The sequence below is a fragment of the Telopea speciosissima genome, chromosome 6 (genome assembly GCF_018873765.1).
Source record: "Telopea speciosissima isolate NSW1024214 ecotype Mountain lineage chromosome 6, Tspe_v1, whole genome shotgun sequence".
Lineage (NCBI taxonomy): Eukaryota > Viridiplantae > Streptophyta > Magnoliopsida > Proteales > Proteaceae > Telopea > Telopea speciosissima.
The window spans coordinates 67,376,424-67,391,883 of NC_057921.1; the positions used below are offsets into that span (position 1 = coordinate 67,376,424).

Genomic DNA, 15,460 nt, shown 5'->3' on the forward strand with positions numbered 1-15,460 from the left:
CCCACATAAGAGTCTTTGGTGCTCATTCATTCACACTTGGATTGGAATCTGACCGTCAAAGATGGAGCCTAGATTTTCTAATAATTAAAAAACAATTATAAATTAAAAAGATTCCAATCTAAGCGCAACAATCCATGTATGTAAAATACAATAATGGGTTCGTGGCCTCCCTTTCTCTCTCTTTTTATCAAAAACAAAAAAATCCCTCTCTCTCTCAACAGAAGAATGTCACAGTTCATCCATACATACCATACCTCCATTAATTTTTATAGGTCTATTCCGGGAATGGAAATTTAAACCTAAATTTTCTTCCGTTCGATTCTGGATCTTCTACGATAAACTGAATTTTATCAATGATTGATCGATCGAGTCAAGTTATTCGGTTGCTTTAGTTCGAAGAAATTCTGATAAATTTCAGTTATCTGGTCTAACTGATTCCCTGAACTCCCACAAGTGTGTATATACATGGCTATAGGTTGTTCTAGCGTTTCGATCACGATTCCCGTGATCGGCTCTTCTGATGGTGGTCGGTTTATTCTACAATTTATTCGTCTTAGAGTTTCTTAGCAGTGGTAACTTATGGAATTACCTTCTCGTTTCAATTTTGAATCTTTCATTGCTTCTGCTATTCTTTGATTCCTGCTTGTTTTGATCAGTAACCTAATGGCTTCTTTGGCATTTCAGATTGCTGACTCTGTAATGCAATCTAACGACCAGATTGAGAAGAAGAAGAAGAACCTGAAACGTGAGCGATCGTTCTCTTCCGATATGCCTGTAACTGACAGCACCATCCCACAAACCACGGATGATTGCTTCCTTTTCCCTGTAGAAGAGATTGTCCAGTATCCTCTGCCTGGCTATGTGGCTCCTTCTTCTATCACCTTCAGTCCCGATGATAGCTTGATTACTTATCTTTTTAGCCCTGATAACACTCTGAATAGGAAGGTTTACGCCTTCGATCTAGAAACATGTAAGCAAGAACTGGTTTTTAGCCCTCCTGATGGAGGACTTGATGAAAGTAATATATCCCCAGAAGAGAGGCTGAGGAGAGAAAGGTTGAGAGAACGTGGGTTGGGAGTGACACGTTACGAATGGGTGAAGTCTACCTCCAAGAAGAATCAAGTTATGGTGCCTTTACCTACTGGGGTTCGTTCTCTGATCTCATATATTATTTATCATGTTTGATATGTTAACCTATGGAGTTTAATTATCACTCTGCAACTTTTTGAATTTCGATCTTTAGTTTTGAGGCTGTGTTGCTATTTGCTAAAAGTATATAAAATCGATATGTTACAATTTAATCGGAGGGATGAGAAAGGAGAACCTTTCCATGTGTAGCTCTGCATATGCACTGACGGGATACGTTGTACAACAACAACAACAACAACAACCATAACCTTATCCCAACTAAATGGGGTCGGCTACATGGACCCTATAGAGGCTAAGATAGTAGAAGAGATAAGAGAAGTAAAAGAAAGTAGAAGGAAGTAAAAAAGTAAAAGGAAGAAGAATGGAAAATAGGAAAGGAAAAAGTCGAAGCAGTAGTCAAAGCAGCATCCCAATGAACATTCCCCTACAAGGGGTCGGCTACACGGGTCTTTGTCTTCCAAACAACTCTATCTACGGTCATACTAGGGTCGAGCCCTACCACATGCATATCCTTTCTTACCACTTCTCCAAATTTGACGGGATACGTTGTAGTGGGTGATCAAATATTGACATGTATGAGTTCCTATAGGATAATTTTGTTGGGAGATGATTTGGCCCAATCAAGATTGCAGTAACCATTTAGTTCCAATCGAGCAAGCCTTTTCATATCATTACAAATTCGTCTTCATTTCTGCTGAAACAGCTGTCAATTTTCTCATTCGCTTTCTCATGTCTAGCAAGAAGCTATACTTTCATTTTCAGACACCCTTAAGACTCCTGAACTTGTTTCTTCTTTTGAATCAGGATGGCTTCGTCTAAATTGAGATGCATGACTGCTATAACCTAAAAAGATTTTCCCCTGAAACTGTTTCTTATCTTCTCTAACCAAGCTAAAGAATGAGACTGATTGAAGAATTGTATTATTTCATCTGATGAAACTTCTTTGAATCTTTTTCCTACTGAATGGCTAGGAGTTAACATTTAGTGTGTCTTTTTATATAGAGAGAAATGGTGAAACATGATTCCTCTGTAGTCGACCCCAATTAGTTGGGATAATCCCTACTCGACTAGTTGCATATTGAGAGGTTAGGTCCTATTTTCCTCATCCCTGTGCATGGTAGGGGCAGGGCCAGAAACTTCTTATCATTCCGTTAATATGGCACAAATATAATTAACTTTGGAAAAGACAGTTAATACTAATGTTGGACAATTAATCAGATACAAAGGTTATCTTTGTAGCAGTTCTTCCAAAATTATTCTTTAAAATAACCTAGATTTTATGATATTTCTTTTGAATGCATATGTAGATTTGAATAGGATGCTTCCTGGAGATGTCATATTGAAGTATGGCATGGTGTCAAGTTCCAAGTTATATGCAACTGTGATTTTCATAAATATTAATTGGTTCATGGTCTAAACTATTGGATGGAAGACTCCCAACCTTTGTTTCTCTAGTACTAGTCTAAAATTAGTCAAAGATTAGCTGCAACTTGCTTTCGGGAGTCGCCAAATGCTTGATGTTTGATTCACCATGATTTGTTTGGACAAGTGGATTGGTTTTGATTCAAGGACATGGGTGACTGCCAAGACGGGCCTCCTTAGTGAAGAGCCTGGAAATGTTGGTTGAAGGATCAATTACAAGCCAGAAAGCAAGCATGACAGATTATGGAGAATTTATTCAAATTACCTTGGAACACAATATGTTGTGGAACTTGCATTCATTGGGAAATGCATTTGGAGACAAGTGATTTGGCTTTCCATGAGTTGGAAAAAACATGTGGAAAATATGCAAGGGAACACTGAGCAAGAAGGTGGGAATGGCTTTGGAATGCTTAAAGCAAAATCTGGAAATTGTTGAAAAATCTGTGCAACAGGTTTTCCAGTGGAGTTAGCATTATTGTTTTTCAATGGCTTTTCCTTCCTATCTTTTGGCTTGTTTTAGCCATTTCTATTTTCTATGTGTACTAATTCTCCATTACTAGTGAAAATTTCAGGGGGCAGTTTCCTTTCTTTTTTTGGGGTGGGGTGGTTGTGTTGTTGACACCCTGATTCATACTTCTTTTTAGCAGTTTATAAGAAATAATGCAAGATCCCTTGAAATACCATATCTTATCATATGTCTTACACTAAGACCAACAGTCTTCGAGCCAATAGATTTTCTGTGTTTCGCTCAAACTGTTTGAGAGAGTGAGAGTGAGAGTGAGAGTGTGTGTCTACCTCTGACTCTGAGAGAGAGAAAAAAAGATGGCTAATATTAGGTTTTCAAGATGCCAATTTTTCTGTACAGTTCAATTTCTTTTGCTGTTGCAAAGCAATGTCTTTTGCTATCAATTCAAGGTAGGTGATTTACATGCTTGGGGGATACCCAGTTCTGCTAATCCCCAGATCTACATGTACTGGTCTGAATACCACCAGCTTAAGATTGGAGATTCTCTGTGTAAGTTCTCCCCTTGCGATTCTCTTCATTCTTCATTTCGATACTTGATCCGAAAATTTTCATTCCTGGTAAAAAGGAATTTACAAAAGATTGAACTCCATTTCTTCATATTTGATTTGTTCTGTTCATTGTCATACACACGGGTTTTGAAAAATTCTTGATTTCTCCCTCCCCGCAGTGTTCCTCTACCCACCAAGTCAAGATTCAATAATCCAAGTCACGGAGCAAGCTTTCAATGACTGCAACCTCAAGGATCCCATCTTATACATGAACGATGGCAATTCGTTGTTTAACATAACTTCACCGGGCGGATTCTACTTCACCAGTGGAGTGCCGGGTCACTGCGAGAAATCGCAGAAGCTCCAAATTTCAGTACTTTTCGCAAATGGGTCTGCCCTTCCTCCTTCTTACGCACCAACCGGATTGCCAGACACTTCACCTTCTTACCCAACTGTGTTTGGGTCTATCCCGACGGCATCTCCTTCTTTACCTCTACAAAGCCTTTCAGCAACCATATTGGCTGCCGTGCTCGGGTCGACGATCTTTATGATTGTCAGTAGCAGTATCTAAATTTAGTACCCGGATCTGAATCAGAGCTACTTCGATATCATTAGGACCTAGGGACAGAGAACAGCTACAGATGGGTATTCAGGTAAAATTTATTTATTTTCCCGGACAATAATTGAAGTCATTACTGTTTTGAAGTAAAAGGGTCATGAGATTTTTTTTTCTTGGGTGATTGGGGTCATGAGATTTTGTTTGTCTTATATATATGAGATTAGATGTTGGTATTGTTTACAAGATGTAAAGAGAATAAAGATGCATTCTTTCCAGTTTCCTCTAAATCTGTTTCCAGGTTCCTGTAGCATCTACCAACGACAATCCAGGTAGCCTACATCCCTTATAAGAAACTCAGCTGGACCCATAACAACTATCATTTTAGTTGGGGGATTAGTAAAGAAGAAGGTTTCAACAATTGATAAATCTTAAAGCTAGATGGATCCTTTGCACGTTTGCACATTTAGATTAAAGCACAAATGGAATGTTGTGTATTTAGTTTTAATAGTGTAGAAAGTTTTCCTTCATCCAGTGGAAGAAATCAACAGTCTAATACGTCGGCCGGCCGGCCCTTCTTATACGAATTCGACGACCCCTTATTATACGAAGTCGTTCATGCCCTTATGATTCTGATTCAATGATGATTAAGGTAGGGAATCCCTTTACCGTGTGTAAAGTAAACTTGGTCCTTCATAATTGTCAAGAATATCAATCTTTTTTGGCATTTTTTTTTTTTCCTTCGGAGGAAGTTTTCTTCTCCTACTTTTTTAACACCCACACATTGCAAGGATGGGCCACAGTGAACGAATGCCTCTTTCCACCATGGATGCAGAAAAACTCAGTCCCCTTCCCCTCTTTCACCATGGGTCCTTGAAGCATTCCTCGTACTTCTGCTTATTGTGCTGTCCCAACCCCTAGTTGGATATGAATCTGATAGTCTGATTCATGAACAGTTACTGCCATGACTCTTATGTGTTGAATCAGCATTGGTGAATGGCCAAACAAATCCAAACTTAAGAACTTGAATATCCAGAAGAAAAGAAGCTTATTTATTGACAAGCATGAATAGGAAAGATGTTAGCAGTTATAGAGGTATAATATCACATCGATTATTTGGGACCCCCAAGTGGTATTTTGTGGACCATCCAACTTAATTTAATACTACAAAACCTGAACTCTTTCTTTTATGAAACTAAAAAAACACAAGACCCAATTAAAGCATTGCATTTACAACCTCACGTAGAAAAAAGATCATGAGGGAATGATACATTTTCTTAAGTCAAACCAACCATGCAAACATCCGTGGGTATTGGCTTCTCTCCAGAGGCAAAGGCTTCTAGGCCAGAGGGATCTGCATATTGCAATGTGGACTTTGATTCCATTCCTGCAAATGGGCTCCTCAATTGACTAGTACCCAAGTCTACTTCCATTGCGGAACTCCTAGGAGGGGATGCTGGTTGCACCTCCACATCTGGGTAAGCAGCCTTGAACCTTGCTCGGAGCCCTTCATCAACCAACCGAACTCCATTCAATTGATTACCAAGAGACATCCACCTGGTTCAGCCAGATTTCACATTACAATCACACAAAATCACATCCTACAATTCTTCTCATCCTGGTTACCCTAAACAATGTCTATGAAGCTAAGATTGAAAAATCTAAAACAGAAATCAGAAAATCTTAACATACCCTGCATGTGTGTTGTGCATTCGTGCAAACAATTCCAGCTTTCTTGTCCTTGGACTTATCCTCTCAAGCAGAGGGTACATCTGCAATATGCCATGCATATATCTTCAGCTTGCAAGTTGCATCACATGGGTCAAGGCAGTTCATAATAAGGACCACCGTCAACAGATAACAATGATAACAAGGTAATGGCTTTAACGTATGCATTAGCAGTAGCCTGCTAAAAAGGGCGTACCCAGTGCACAAGGCTCCTCCCACTGCGGGGTCTGGGGAGGGTCATAATGTACACAACCTTATAATGTAGTTCTAGATAGGGTAAAGCCCTACTAGAAGCCAATTAAACCAGGACCAATAACAAGGAACAAAGGGGCTGTTGGTTCTGTAGGTTCAGTAGGACAGAATTGCAGTTTTAGGTCAAATCTAGGGCTTAGGTTAGGATAATGGAAAGGGGGCTTAGGGGGTATGGCTAGGCAGGTTTATAGGACTCTAATAATGTAGGTATTATAGAGTTTTAAGTGTTTTGAAAATTCTGTAAAACTGGACAGCAAGATCTAGGGTTTAATGGAGTTAGGGTTTATGGGATTCAAACAAAAAATAAAAGGGATCAATTGGGGGAAAGGATTAGAGGGTTAGAAGAAGAAATTGGGTGTCAAACTTACTGGAGATTCCACTGGCAGCAGCTTGAACAGATGTGAAGGATAGAACCACCTTCGAATTGAAGAAGATCCTCCCAGCCGTCACAGCGTAAGGAGTCAACCGGATTCCACCAGTCCCTTTCCACCTTGATAGAACCACAAGGATGCACACTCAACAAAGCAACACTCAACGGAAGCGGGCAGCGGCTATGGCAGCAAACAAAAAGTTTTCATTAATCAAATTCGTGTTCAAGGCTTTGCCCCTTACAACCTTATATAAAAGACTCAAAAATAGACTTCTACTCTAAAAAAGAAAGGCCTAACCCAATCCCTAACCTATTAGATCACTTAAACGGACTAGGAAACTAAAATAGACTCAAAATAGAGTCCTAATGACTTAAAAACAACTTAAACTACTTAAAATAAAGAAGATTCCCTACTAGCCAATAGGATATAAGAACCTCTTAGCCAATAGGATCACTTCACTTAAATTAGACCAATTGAACCAATTGGATGCAACCAATTTAAACCGGTTCAATTAAAAACATAAAAATAGACTAAATATTGGGCTAATCCCGTATGCAACCTATGTACCCCTCTTTTAGGCCCATAAAAGTGGTCTATTACATAGAAAACCCATGGGATCAAAGGCCCAACATACATATAACCCAACCCTAGATTTATTTATAAAGAAATAAGCCCATTTCGGTGATGAATCTGCATCACCTTACCCCTGCTTTTGCAGAGAATTTGTTTCCAATGGAGCAACCTTACCGTTGCACCAAGGCCTGCCCTCTATTAGCAGTAGCCTGCTAAAGCAAAAAAACTCAAAGGTGCCAGGGAAAGTAGTGACAGACAGAATTTGATGAGAATCCCAGTTACCTCATTTGGTTTACGGCTTGTCTCTCGAACCTCCGCAACAATGACATCTGTATCAATATTCCGGTTTACTTCTGGATTTCCCTTTATGCCAACAAGGCAATGTTCCTTACTGTGATTGAGCCAATGTCCTGTACGCCCTGTTCTGATAATCCGCTGAAGTTGATTGGTTTTCACCCAAATGATCTCCTCCACACGTTTGTATCCCCAAAGTTCCAAACTGATACAAGAAAATTGAGCTGTGAATGAGCTTAAATGAACTTTTGACCATGGTAAGATATTATCTAATCAGATTGCCATTTAAACATCACAATGAATAAAATATTCTACTTGCTCATCATCTGAATGAATACCATTCCCTTCTTTTTTGTGTTGGGGACAGCAATCTCTTATTAAAGGTCAGTTTGCAATGACAACTTTATGAAGAGTATTTGATGCAGATCAGTTGATGTTTCTGCTGTGGTGGGCCAAATTGATGGAAGAAAGGAGAAGAAGAGAGGAGATCGATGGGGGGGGGGGGGAGAGAGGGGAGAGAAGGGAAAGAGAAGAGAGACAAAAGAGGCAACAACTTCTATACTATCAACTGAATTTCATTGATCAAATCGTAGGGAAGCCACCAAGACTTTACATTGCTTTATAGTGTGCTGAAAACAGAAATAAGAAGAAATAAAATCTCAAACAATACCATCAGCCAGGATGCACATTCCACAGAATTCTTTCAAGCGTATTGGAATACCATCAGGCTAGATTTCATAAGGCAATGAAGAAACTTAAGGCGGTATGATCAATAGGAGCACGAATTCCATGTACAATTGCACAAATCCGCATAAAGGGAACAAGATGACTACAGACCAATTAACCTCAAGCAAGTGAAACTGTTTGACAAAATCATACTAGTAAGCTACAATGGCAACCATAACACCTAAGATATAAAACAAAAAATAACAATGAACCAACAAGCAAATCACTACTATATCGAGTGTATATGTGAGAGGCTCAATATGCACATGTAGAGGGGATAACTGACAATTTCATTTGAGAATTTATGCAGACAGTTTGCATATTGCCTTTATAGTTCCAGTTATATGTTTAAATTTACATTTGTAGTTTCCAGTAGAGCTTCAATCAAACCCTACCTTGCCTACTCAAATTAGATCACTGAAAGAAGCAAGGCTCATTGCATAAAATGCTTAAGTTTGCTTTGTGTGCTACCATTCAACAGACATGCTTGAAAGATAACCATCAGAACTATTGAAAATAAGAATTGGAAAAGGTTCTCTGAGCCGGTAGGGGAGGGTATGCTAGCACCTTCTCTCTCTCTCTTGGAAAAGGTTCTCTGACCTGCTAGGGGAGGTTACGCACGCATGCACACACACACACACTCTCTCAGGGAAATGACCTCACTGCCCTCCTATGTACAAAACCATTTGGTTGTACCTCATTGGTATGCTCCTCTACACCGCTTGCTCAGAGAACCCTCTCCCATTAAAAGAAAAAGAAAAAAGTCCCATAACAGCTTAAATTATATTCACAATTTTTCTTTTCTTTTCTTTTTTTTTTTTGGGGGGGTGGGGGTGGGAAGAGTTGTTTCAAGTGCGCACGCAGAAGAAATGCAATATAGCACTGATTTGTCGCATTTTTTGTGGAACAATTAAATCCCCAAACCACGCATAATATTTATTGTTTGGTCAGAACCATATAACAATTCATATACTAATTGCAAGTTACTGAGTTTGTCAAAGCTAAGCACATACCAGTCTCGTCCAAGCTCCATCGCACGACCGGTGACCCAGAGAAAAATTAATCCATCCGTCTGCAGGGCAGGAACATTGAGATTGTGCATTTCATCATCAGCCATCGTTCCATAGGGCAACTCCATATGAATATCCCATGGAGGATCTGCCATGATAACTCCAAACTGCCCCAAGATGTCCATTCTAAATGTACGGATATCACAATTAATCCATTGCGGCTCACCAAGCTCTACTTCTGAACAATATTCTGCCCGTTGAGGCTTTAATGGTTTGGGAGGTGGAAGAGCAGCAGTCCCCATCATCATGGCTGGCATATCTGGTGTTGGGTCAAGCTCATAGTGAACATATTTGCATGTCTGTCCGCAGAATAACAAATTAGTATAAATTCTTTGTTAAACAGAATCATAAGCAACAGTAGACAAAAACACTACCTTCATGTGACGGCAAGTATCCAGAAATGAGCAATCCCCTAAATTGAGCGATAATGCGCCGAAAATGAACCTGAACAAGACAAACAATTCAATAAAAACAAAATACTGTAACAAGAAATACTGAAACTAAGAAGATATCCCAATTGCAGTAACAGGGTGTATCAAATAATCAATGCTCCCAGAAATTAAATCATCTAGGCATATAATAGAATCTATGCCCATGAACTATATAGATTGAACAGAACTACAACCATATCCAAAGATGAATGAAATTTTCAAGAAATACAACAGGAGAAACTTAAGGACATGACAAGCTGCCATGGCCGATCGGTTGTCCATACTAATACAGTTGTTTTAAGCCAATTAATGATGCAGTATCAAGCCTGAAGAGATCCCTCATGCTGTTTTGGTCCAAATCAGAACTAGACTAACCCACAGGGCCCAGAACCAGCCTCAATTAAGCCCAGTCGCGGGTTAAGCTGGCCAGGGTTAGTCCCTGCGATATTATTGCTGGTAGGGCCATGAAATCGACTCCAAAGAGCCACCAGACCTGAGTTTAATTTTCTTAAAGTGTCTTTTCATATTCCAACCTGTCTTTTTATTTTCCTAGGCTTAGTTAATATGTTGTAATGTAGCTCTAGATAGGAGAAGGATCCTACTAGAGGCCAAGCAACAGGATCTAAGAAGGGCTGCTGGTTCGAATGGACAGAACTGGGGAATTAGGGTGGAATTTGGGTTAGATTTATGAATATGAGGATGAGTCTTATATGATATTAATAGGCAGGCCTGGGGAAGCTATTAATGTAGGTTGAATGATGTTTAATTAATAAAATTGAATTTCAGAAAATTAGGGTTAGGGTTTCGGATTTTAGAATTTAGGTTGAAATTAGGGTTTTAAATGGGAGTTTAGGGCTAGGGTTGGGATCGAGTTTTCCAAGTAGGGAGGGGGATGTTCGATCCAAATATGGGAGGTTTTTAATGGCTGGTTAAGTCTGGGCAGGTTTAAGGTTCTTAGGTTTCAATGGGGTTTAATGGAGATTAGGGTTTTGGATGAGGGAAAGTGGTTCAGATCTGAATCGAATGGAGGGGAAGTGTTGGGGATGCTATGATCCAAATCTGATGAAATTCTGATGAGGGGTTAGTGCTGGACAGGGTTAAGGGTGATTAGGGTTTATGAAATTCTTTGGGGGGGGGGGGGAAGTAGAGGGTTAGAAACAAAATTGGGTCTCAAACTTACAGTAGAATCCACTGGCAGCAAGCTTGGACAGCAGAGAAGGATAGAACCACCTTCAATCTTCGGAACCCTCCCAGCCGTCACGGCGTAAGGAGTCGTAGGAGATCCACCTACCCTTTCCACCTTGATAGAACCACAAGGATGTACACTTTCAAGCACAGTTGTCAAGGCGTCGCCTAGGCAGATGCCTTGGACACCTAGGTCGCCTAATTGGTGTCACCTTGAGTTTTGCCCCTCTCCAATGCTTTGGGTCGCTTAGACGCTATGACAACTATGCTCTCAAGGAGCAGCAGCAGCAACAAAGGAGCAATACGATTTTTTTTTTTAATTCATAAACTTGTGGGGGAGCCCCCCACAATTTAATTTTTATAATAAAAGGCCATAGGCCAAATCCTAATACAATTTAAACTCTTCCCTCAATTAAATCATGGAGGGGGGGACCTAATTAAAACAACTTAAAATTTTAAAAGATTAAAGACCTGTTTACCCCTAATAACTTAAAACAAAAGACACTTAGTTAAATCACTTAAATTGAACAATGGTTTGAACCGGTTCAATTTAAGTTTACAAATAAGCTGAAATAAAACTAAGTATAGAACCTACTAAATGTAAACCTAAGCTATGGATCCAAACTAAGCCCTAATTTCAGGGCTGTTTCTTTTTCTTCTCCTTCCTTCGGGTATGGGCACTTGGTGCTGCATCAAGTTGATTTCTTTTTTATAGGTGCTTTAATTAGACTTTTCAGTTTTCAAAGTTGGGTCTTTGTTTCTATGAAGGAGTCCAAAAGTTTGTGTTAAGTAATTAATTTTACTTGGTATTAATTTCTAGGTAATTTAATGTTTTATTGGAGTTATTTTCAAGGTGAGTAATTAGTTTAGAATAGTGTGTTAGTCATAAAGTTTCTTGGTTTTAGTATTTAGGAGTTATTAAAGTCCAAGAGTCATTTTCTTCTTTAAATAACCATGCATCCAACCTTTTGTAACATGTTGAATTGAATTATTGAATGAAACAAAAGTTGGAGCCTTGGTGGCCAGACCTGCATTGAAGCAGTCCTCTCGCTCTCCCTCAGGTTTTTGGTGAGTCCTTCCCCTTCCCCTCTCCCCAATGTTTTCTCTTCTTTCTCTCCCCCTCTCAATCTCATCTCTTCTCCTCTCTCTCACGCGATACTCCGTCTCATCCCCCCCTCTCTTCTCTCTCTTCATCCAAGATCAGAATCTGATCATAAAACCTCGTCTTCTCTCTTTATCTTATCCCTACCCTACCTATAATCTAGATCTGATCTCTCTATTACAGATCTGAACCTTCCGCCTGTGTCAATTAATCACCAAAGTACCTTAGAATAAACTTTACATCATAAAACACTCCAAATTTAGATCATAAATGCAAAGGCTCCAACTTTACAGTACAAATTGTTAGACCTTTTTTTCCTTAAGAGGGGGGGGGGGGGGCACATCAATACCAAACAAGGAGTGTTAGCAAATAGTAATACAAACTTAGATGCCAACAACCTTTAAACAAATTTGTGCAATAAACAACACTAGCAAGCCTATTCTTCACTAACCTTCTCGCAAGCCATGTAAGATGCAGACTGACGCCGGCAATCTTCTTTTGTCAAAGCAGAGCAGTACTCCTTTAGTTGAGAACCACCTTTGGTTTTAAACTGAAACAATAGTGCACAACAACAATATTAAATAATGCTTGGAAAAAGGAAGAAAAATATGTTAGTGCATGGGAAAAATTGGTGATGAAATGTAGTCTTCCGTAAAGACTTAAATGTTACCAGCATAAACCAAAATTCCCAGATGACGGATGACATAAGAGACAGAACATCAGCAGATTCTGTGTACGACATTTTTTTAATTCTTTCAAATTTGGAGACATTGAAGCTAAAAAATCAACACACTATTTTTTTTTTATTTTTTATGATAGAAGCAAAAATTAATGATAGATGATTAAATATAACCTAGTGACGGAGGACCTTTATCCGCTGCTGTAACTGCAGTGCTGCTGTGCGCATCGTGCGGCGCAGCAGCGGCCATGTGTGCACAGTGGGGCCCGCTGTGCACACATAGCCACTGTTGTGCCACAAGATACGCACAGCAGCGCTGCAGTTACAGCAACGGATAAAAATTCAGTGAGGCTCTTATCAGTAGATTAAGCAATTCCATGACCATTTTCTTCTCAGTGCACCACTCAGAAAGAGTGATATGATGAGAACTAAAGGTGACAGTAGGGTAAAGGGAAGGCCAAGATGACCTGTGTTGAAGTGGTGAAGGACATGGGTGCTTACGACTGCTATGGCTTTAAATGGGAGTGTATTGGTGGAACAGGATTCAGGTAACCAACGCCAATTAATCAAGATAAGGCTTATTGACTTGAGTTTTTGAAAGAAGAACAAGACGACCAACAACCGGGCCACTCTTCACCATTTTACTGGAGATGGAGAAGATTTTTTTTTTTTTTTTTTGGGGGGGGGGGGGGGGGGAAGGAGGGTGGGGAATGTTCCATCTTATATGAGTCGGCAAGGAAGCTGTAAGATCATAATAGACAGCTGGTACTGAACAAAAACAAACTAACTCAATATTCAAGTACAGGATAACTTGGACAATTGAGAATTCAGCAATCGCAATGTGGAAACAAACGTATTCGTGATTCACAACAGGACAGCCAGAATTGCAAACCTTGGCGGCAACGGCAGTTTCCTTGGCAGTGGGACGATGTATGAGGTCCAAAAGCTCCTCTCCCGTCTTCGACTTCTGCAATTCCTTGAAGGATTTTTTATTCAACAACGCCTCAAGATCCTTCATGTCCTCCTCTTCGGTTCTCGGCTTCAAAGGGGCAGAATTTGGGCTTCCCAATGGTGGTCTGTGGAGGGGAGGAACACCCATCCCTCTGGGGAGTCCCATCATGCCCAGTCTAGGGCCGCCCCTCGGGCCTATCAACGGAGATCCGGCAGCCGGAAACACAGGCGACAATCCAGATAGATGGGGTTCGGCAGGTCCAAGCCACATATCCGACATTGGCCTAGGCATTGCTCCTCCCATCCCAAAAACCGCACCACTCCTATAAGCTCCACCTGTCGCCGGCGGTTGAACTTGATTCCCATCACCGGAACTCAATTCCAGTTGCTGCTGCTGAGAACTTTCTGGCAACTCCTTGACAAGACGGCTCCGGTCAATATCCAAAACGAAAACCCTCGGTTTCCCGCCAACGACGAACTCCTCCAATTCAACACCGCCATTATCGTGGGCCATCGACCTCAAAGCCATTTCAACCGCCAGTATGGAACCAGATTCACCACCCAGTTCAAACAAAGCGGACTTCTCGGCCCGGGTTGCCGACGAGTCGTTCTCTAGCTTCCTAAGCACCGCAGAAGAATCTGTGGGCGCAAAGGGTACCCGCTCCAATAGGCAAACCGCAACCATAGAACGAACGATGGACAGCGGGCTTCCGTTGCAGTCAACGGCCAGTTTCTCTCCATCTGACCGACGGAAGGTGGAAGCAGCTGCAGGGGACGGAGCAGGAGCATGATTCTTGGGGTCGGTGGTTTTGGGCTCGACGGAGGAGCGAGGGCGAGAGCGGGTCTCAGGCGTGATGGGGCGGTTGTTCTCTGGGGGTGTCTTAGGGATAAGGTTAAAGTTAGGGTTGGGTTTGGGTTTAGGGATTGAGGTTGGAGTGTATTGGCGGCCATTGAAGGCAGAGACTACCTTGAGAGAGAGATCAAGAGAAGAAACGAGGTCGGGAGCGAGAGTTTGTAAAGAGGCGATGAGGTCTTGCTGAGCGAGGCGTCGGGTTCCAATACGAGCTTCGAGTTGTTGGCGCATCTCTTTAAGGGATGCGATATCGTCGTTACCATCGGATTGGGTCTCCATCTGTACTTCTCCACTGGTTGCAATGGGGGGTTTTCTGCCTCCTCTTCTGTGTCAGCTACTCAGCTTTGCTCATTCTCATTTCGACCCAACAGATATCACAAAACCTGCCAAACCCGGTTCATGATAGACCAAGGGAACTGAGTGTAGTTTGAAGGGTTAAGAAGGTTAGTTAGGGTCGGATCCTTATCCCCTCAATTTACCTGCCTCTCAATATCTTCAATTCTATCTAATAGGGGGTGGAAATGACCACTCTACTCCCTGCCCGAACATACTACCGGGTGGGATCCACCTCCCTATATTAGAGGGAATTAAGGAAATTGACGGGCAGGCAAATTGAGGTGATAATTTTCCAATTAGGGCCATATTAAAACTCCAAATTTCTTTGATGCTGATGTTGGTACTGTTTGCATATTTTTTGATGCTGATGTTGGTACTATTTGCATATCGCCATCCTTGAATCAGACCATTAAGTTCTGCTTTCATGCTGTCAGAGGAAGTAATGTACCCAGTAGAAATTAGAAATCCCTGATCTGCTAGCAAAATGCAAAATGCCCACCCTATTAATCTTAATTGAGGTTAAAAAATGTCTGTGCAGTTTAAAACAGGACAATGCATTTCAAAGTTAGACAAGGCAGGTAAGATAGGTGTTTTTTTTTTTTTTTTGTTAAAGGGTAAGATAGTTTAACTCATGGTAACAAGGAGATAAGCTAGGATTAGATATAATGGTAGGTGGAGTAATGTTCAAATCACTGAGCCATTTATATACAGACTCCAATACCAACTTGGGATCAGTTGTGGTTGACCCATGGATTACTTTGTTCCTTA

General features: G+C 40.8%; 1 protein-coding gene, 1 long non-coding RNA gene and 1 pseudogene across 3 annotated transcripts; 2 read left to right on the plus strand and 1 right to left on the minus strand.

The window, feature by feature from the left end:
- Positions 1-301: 301 nt before the first annotated feature.
- Positions 302-731, plus strand: LOC122666143. Its single transcript, XR_006333498.1, has 2 exons — positions 302-572; positions 685-731. It is a non-coding gene; the product is annotated as an uncharacterized LOC122666143 (long non-coding RNA).
- A 2,544-nt stretch (positions 732-3,275) lies between these two features.
- LOC122666142 (mavicyanin-like) lies at positions 3,276-4,173 on the plus strand. Of its 2 annotated transcripts, none has more exons than XM_043862271.1 (3): positions 3,276-3,355; positions 3,392-3,586; positions 3,765-4,173. In XM_043862271.1, exons 2-3 carry the CDS (start codon positions 3,394-3,396, stop codon positions 4,154-4,156), a joined length of 585 nt encoding a protein of 194 aa, XP_043718206.1. In that variant the 5' UTR covers positions 3,276-3,355; positions 3,392-3,393; the 3' UTR covers positions 4,157-4,173. The 2 variants fall into 2 exon arrangements, with proteins under 2 accessions (XP_043718206.1, XP_043718205.1); XM_043862270.1 differs by having other exon boundaries at positions 3,281-3,342; positions 3,377-3,586.
- A 1,178-nt stretch (positions 4,174-5,351) lies between these two features.
- LOC122666130 lies at positions 5,352-14,700 on the minus strand (annotated as a pseudogene).
- Between the last annotated feature and the right edge of the window lie 760 nt (positions 14,701-15,460).

Excerpts from the sequence above, each read along its gene's own strand:
- LOC122666142 (XM_043862271.1), top strand. The coding sequence starts at position 3,394 with ATGGCTAATATTAGGTTTTCAAGATGCCAATTTTTCTGTACAGTTCAA. Across the intron at positions 3,587-3,764 it reads TAAGATTGGAGATTCTCTGT|TGTTCCTCTACCCACCAAGT; the intron begins GTAAGTTCTCCC and ends CCCTCCCCGCAG.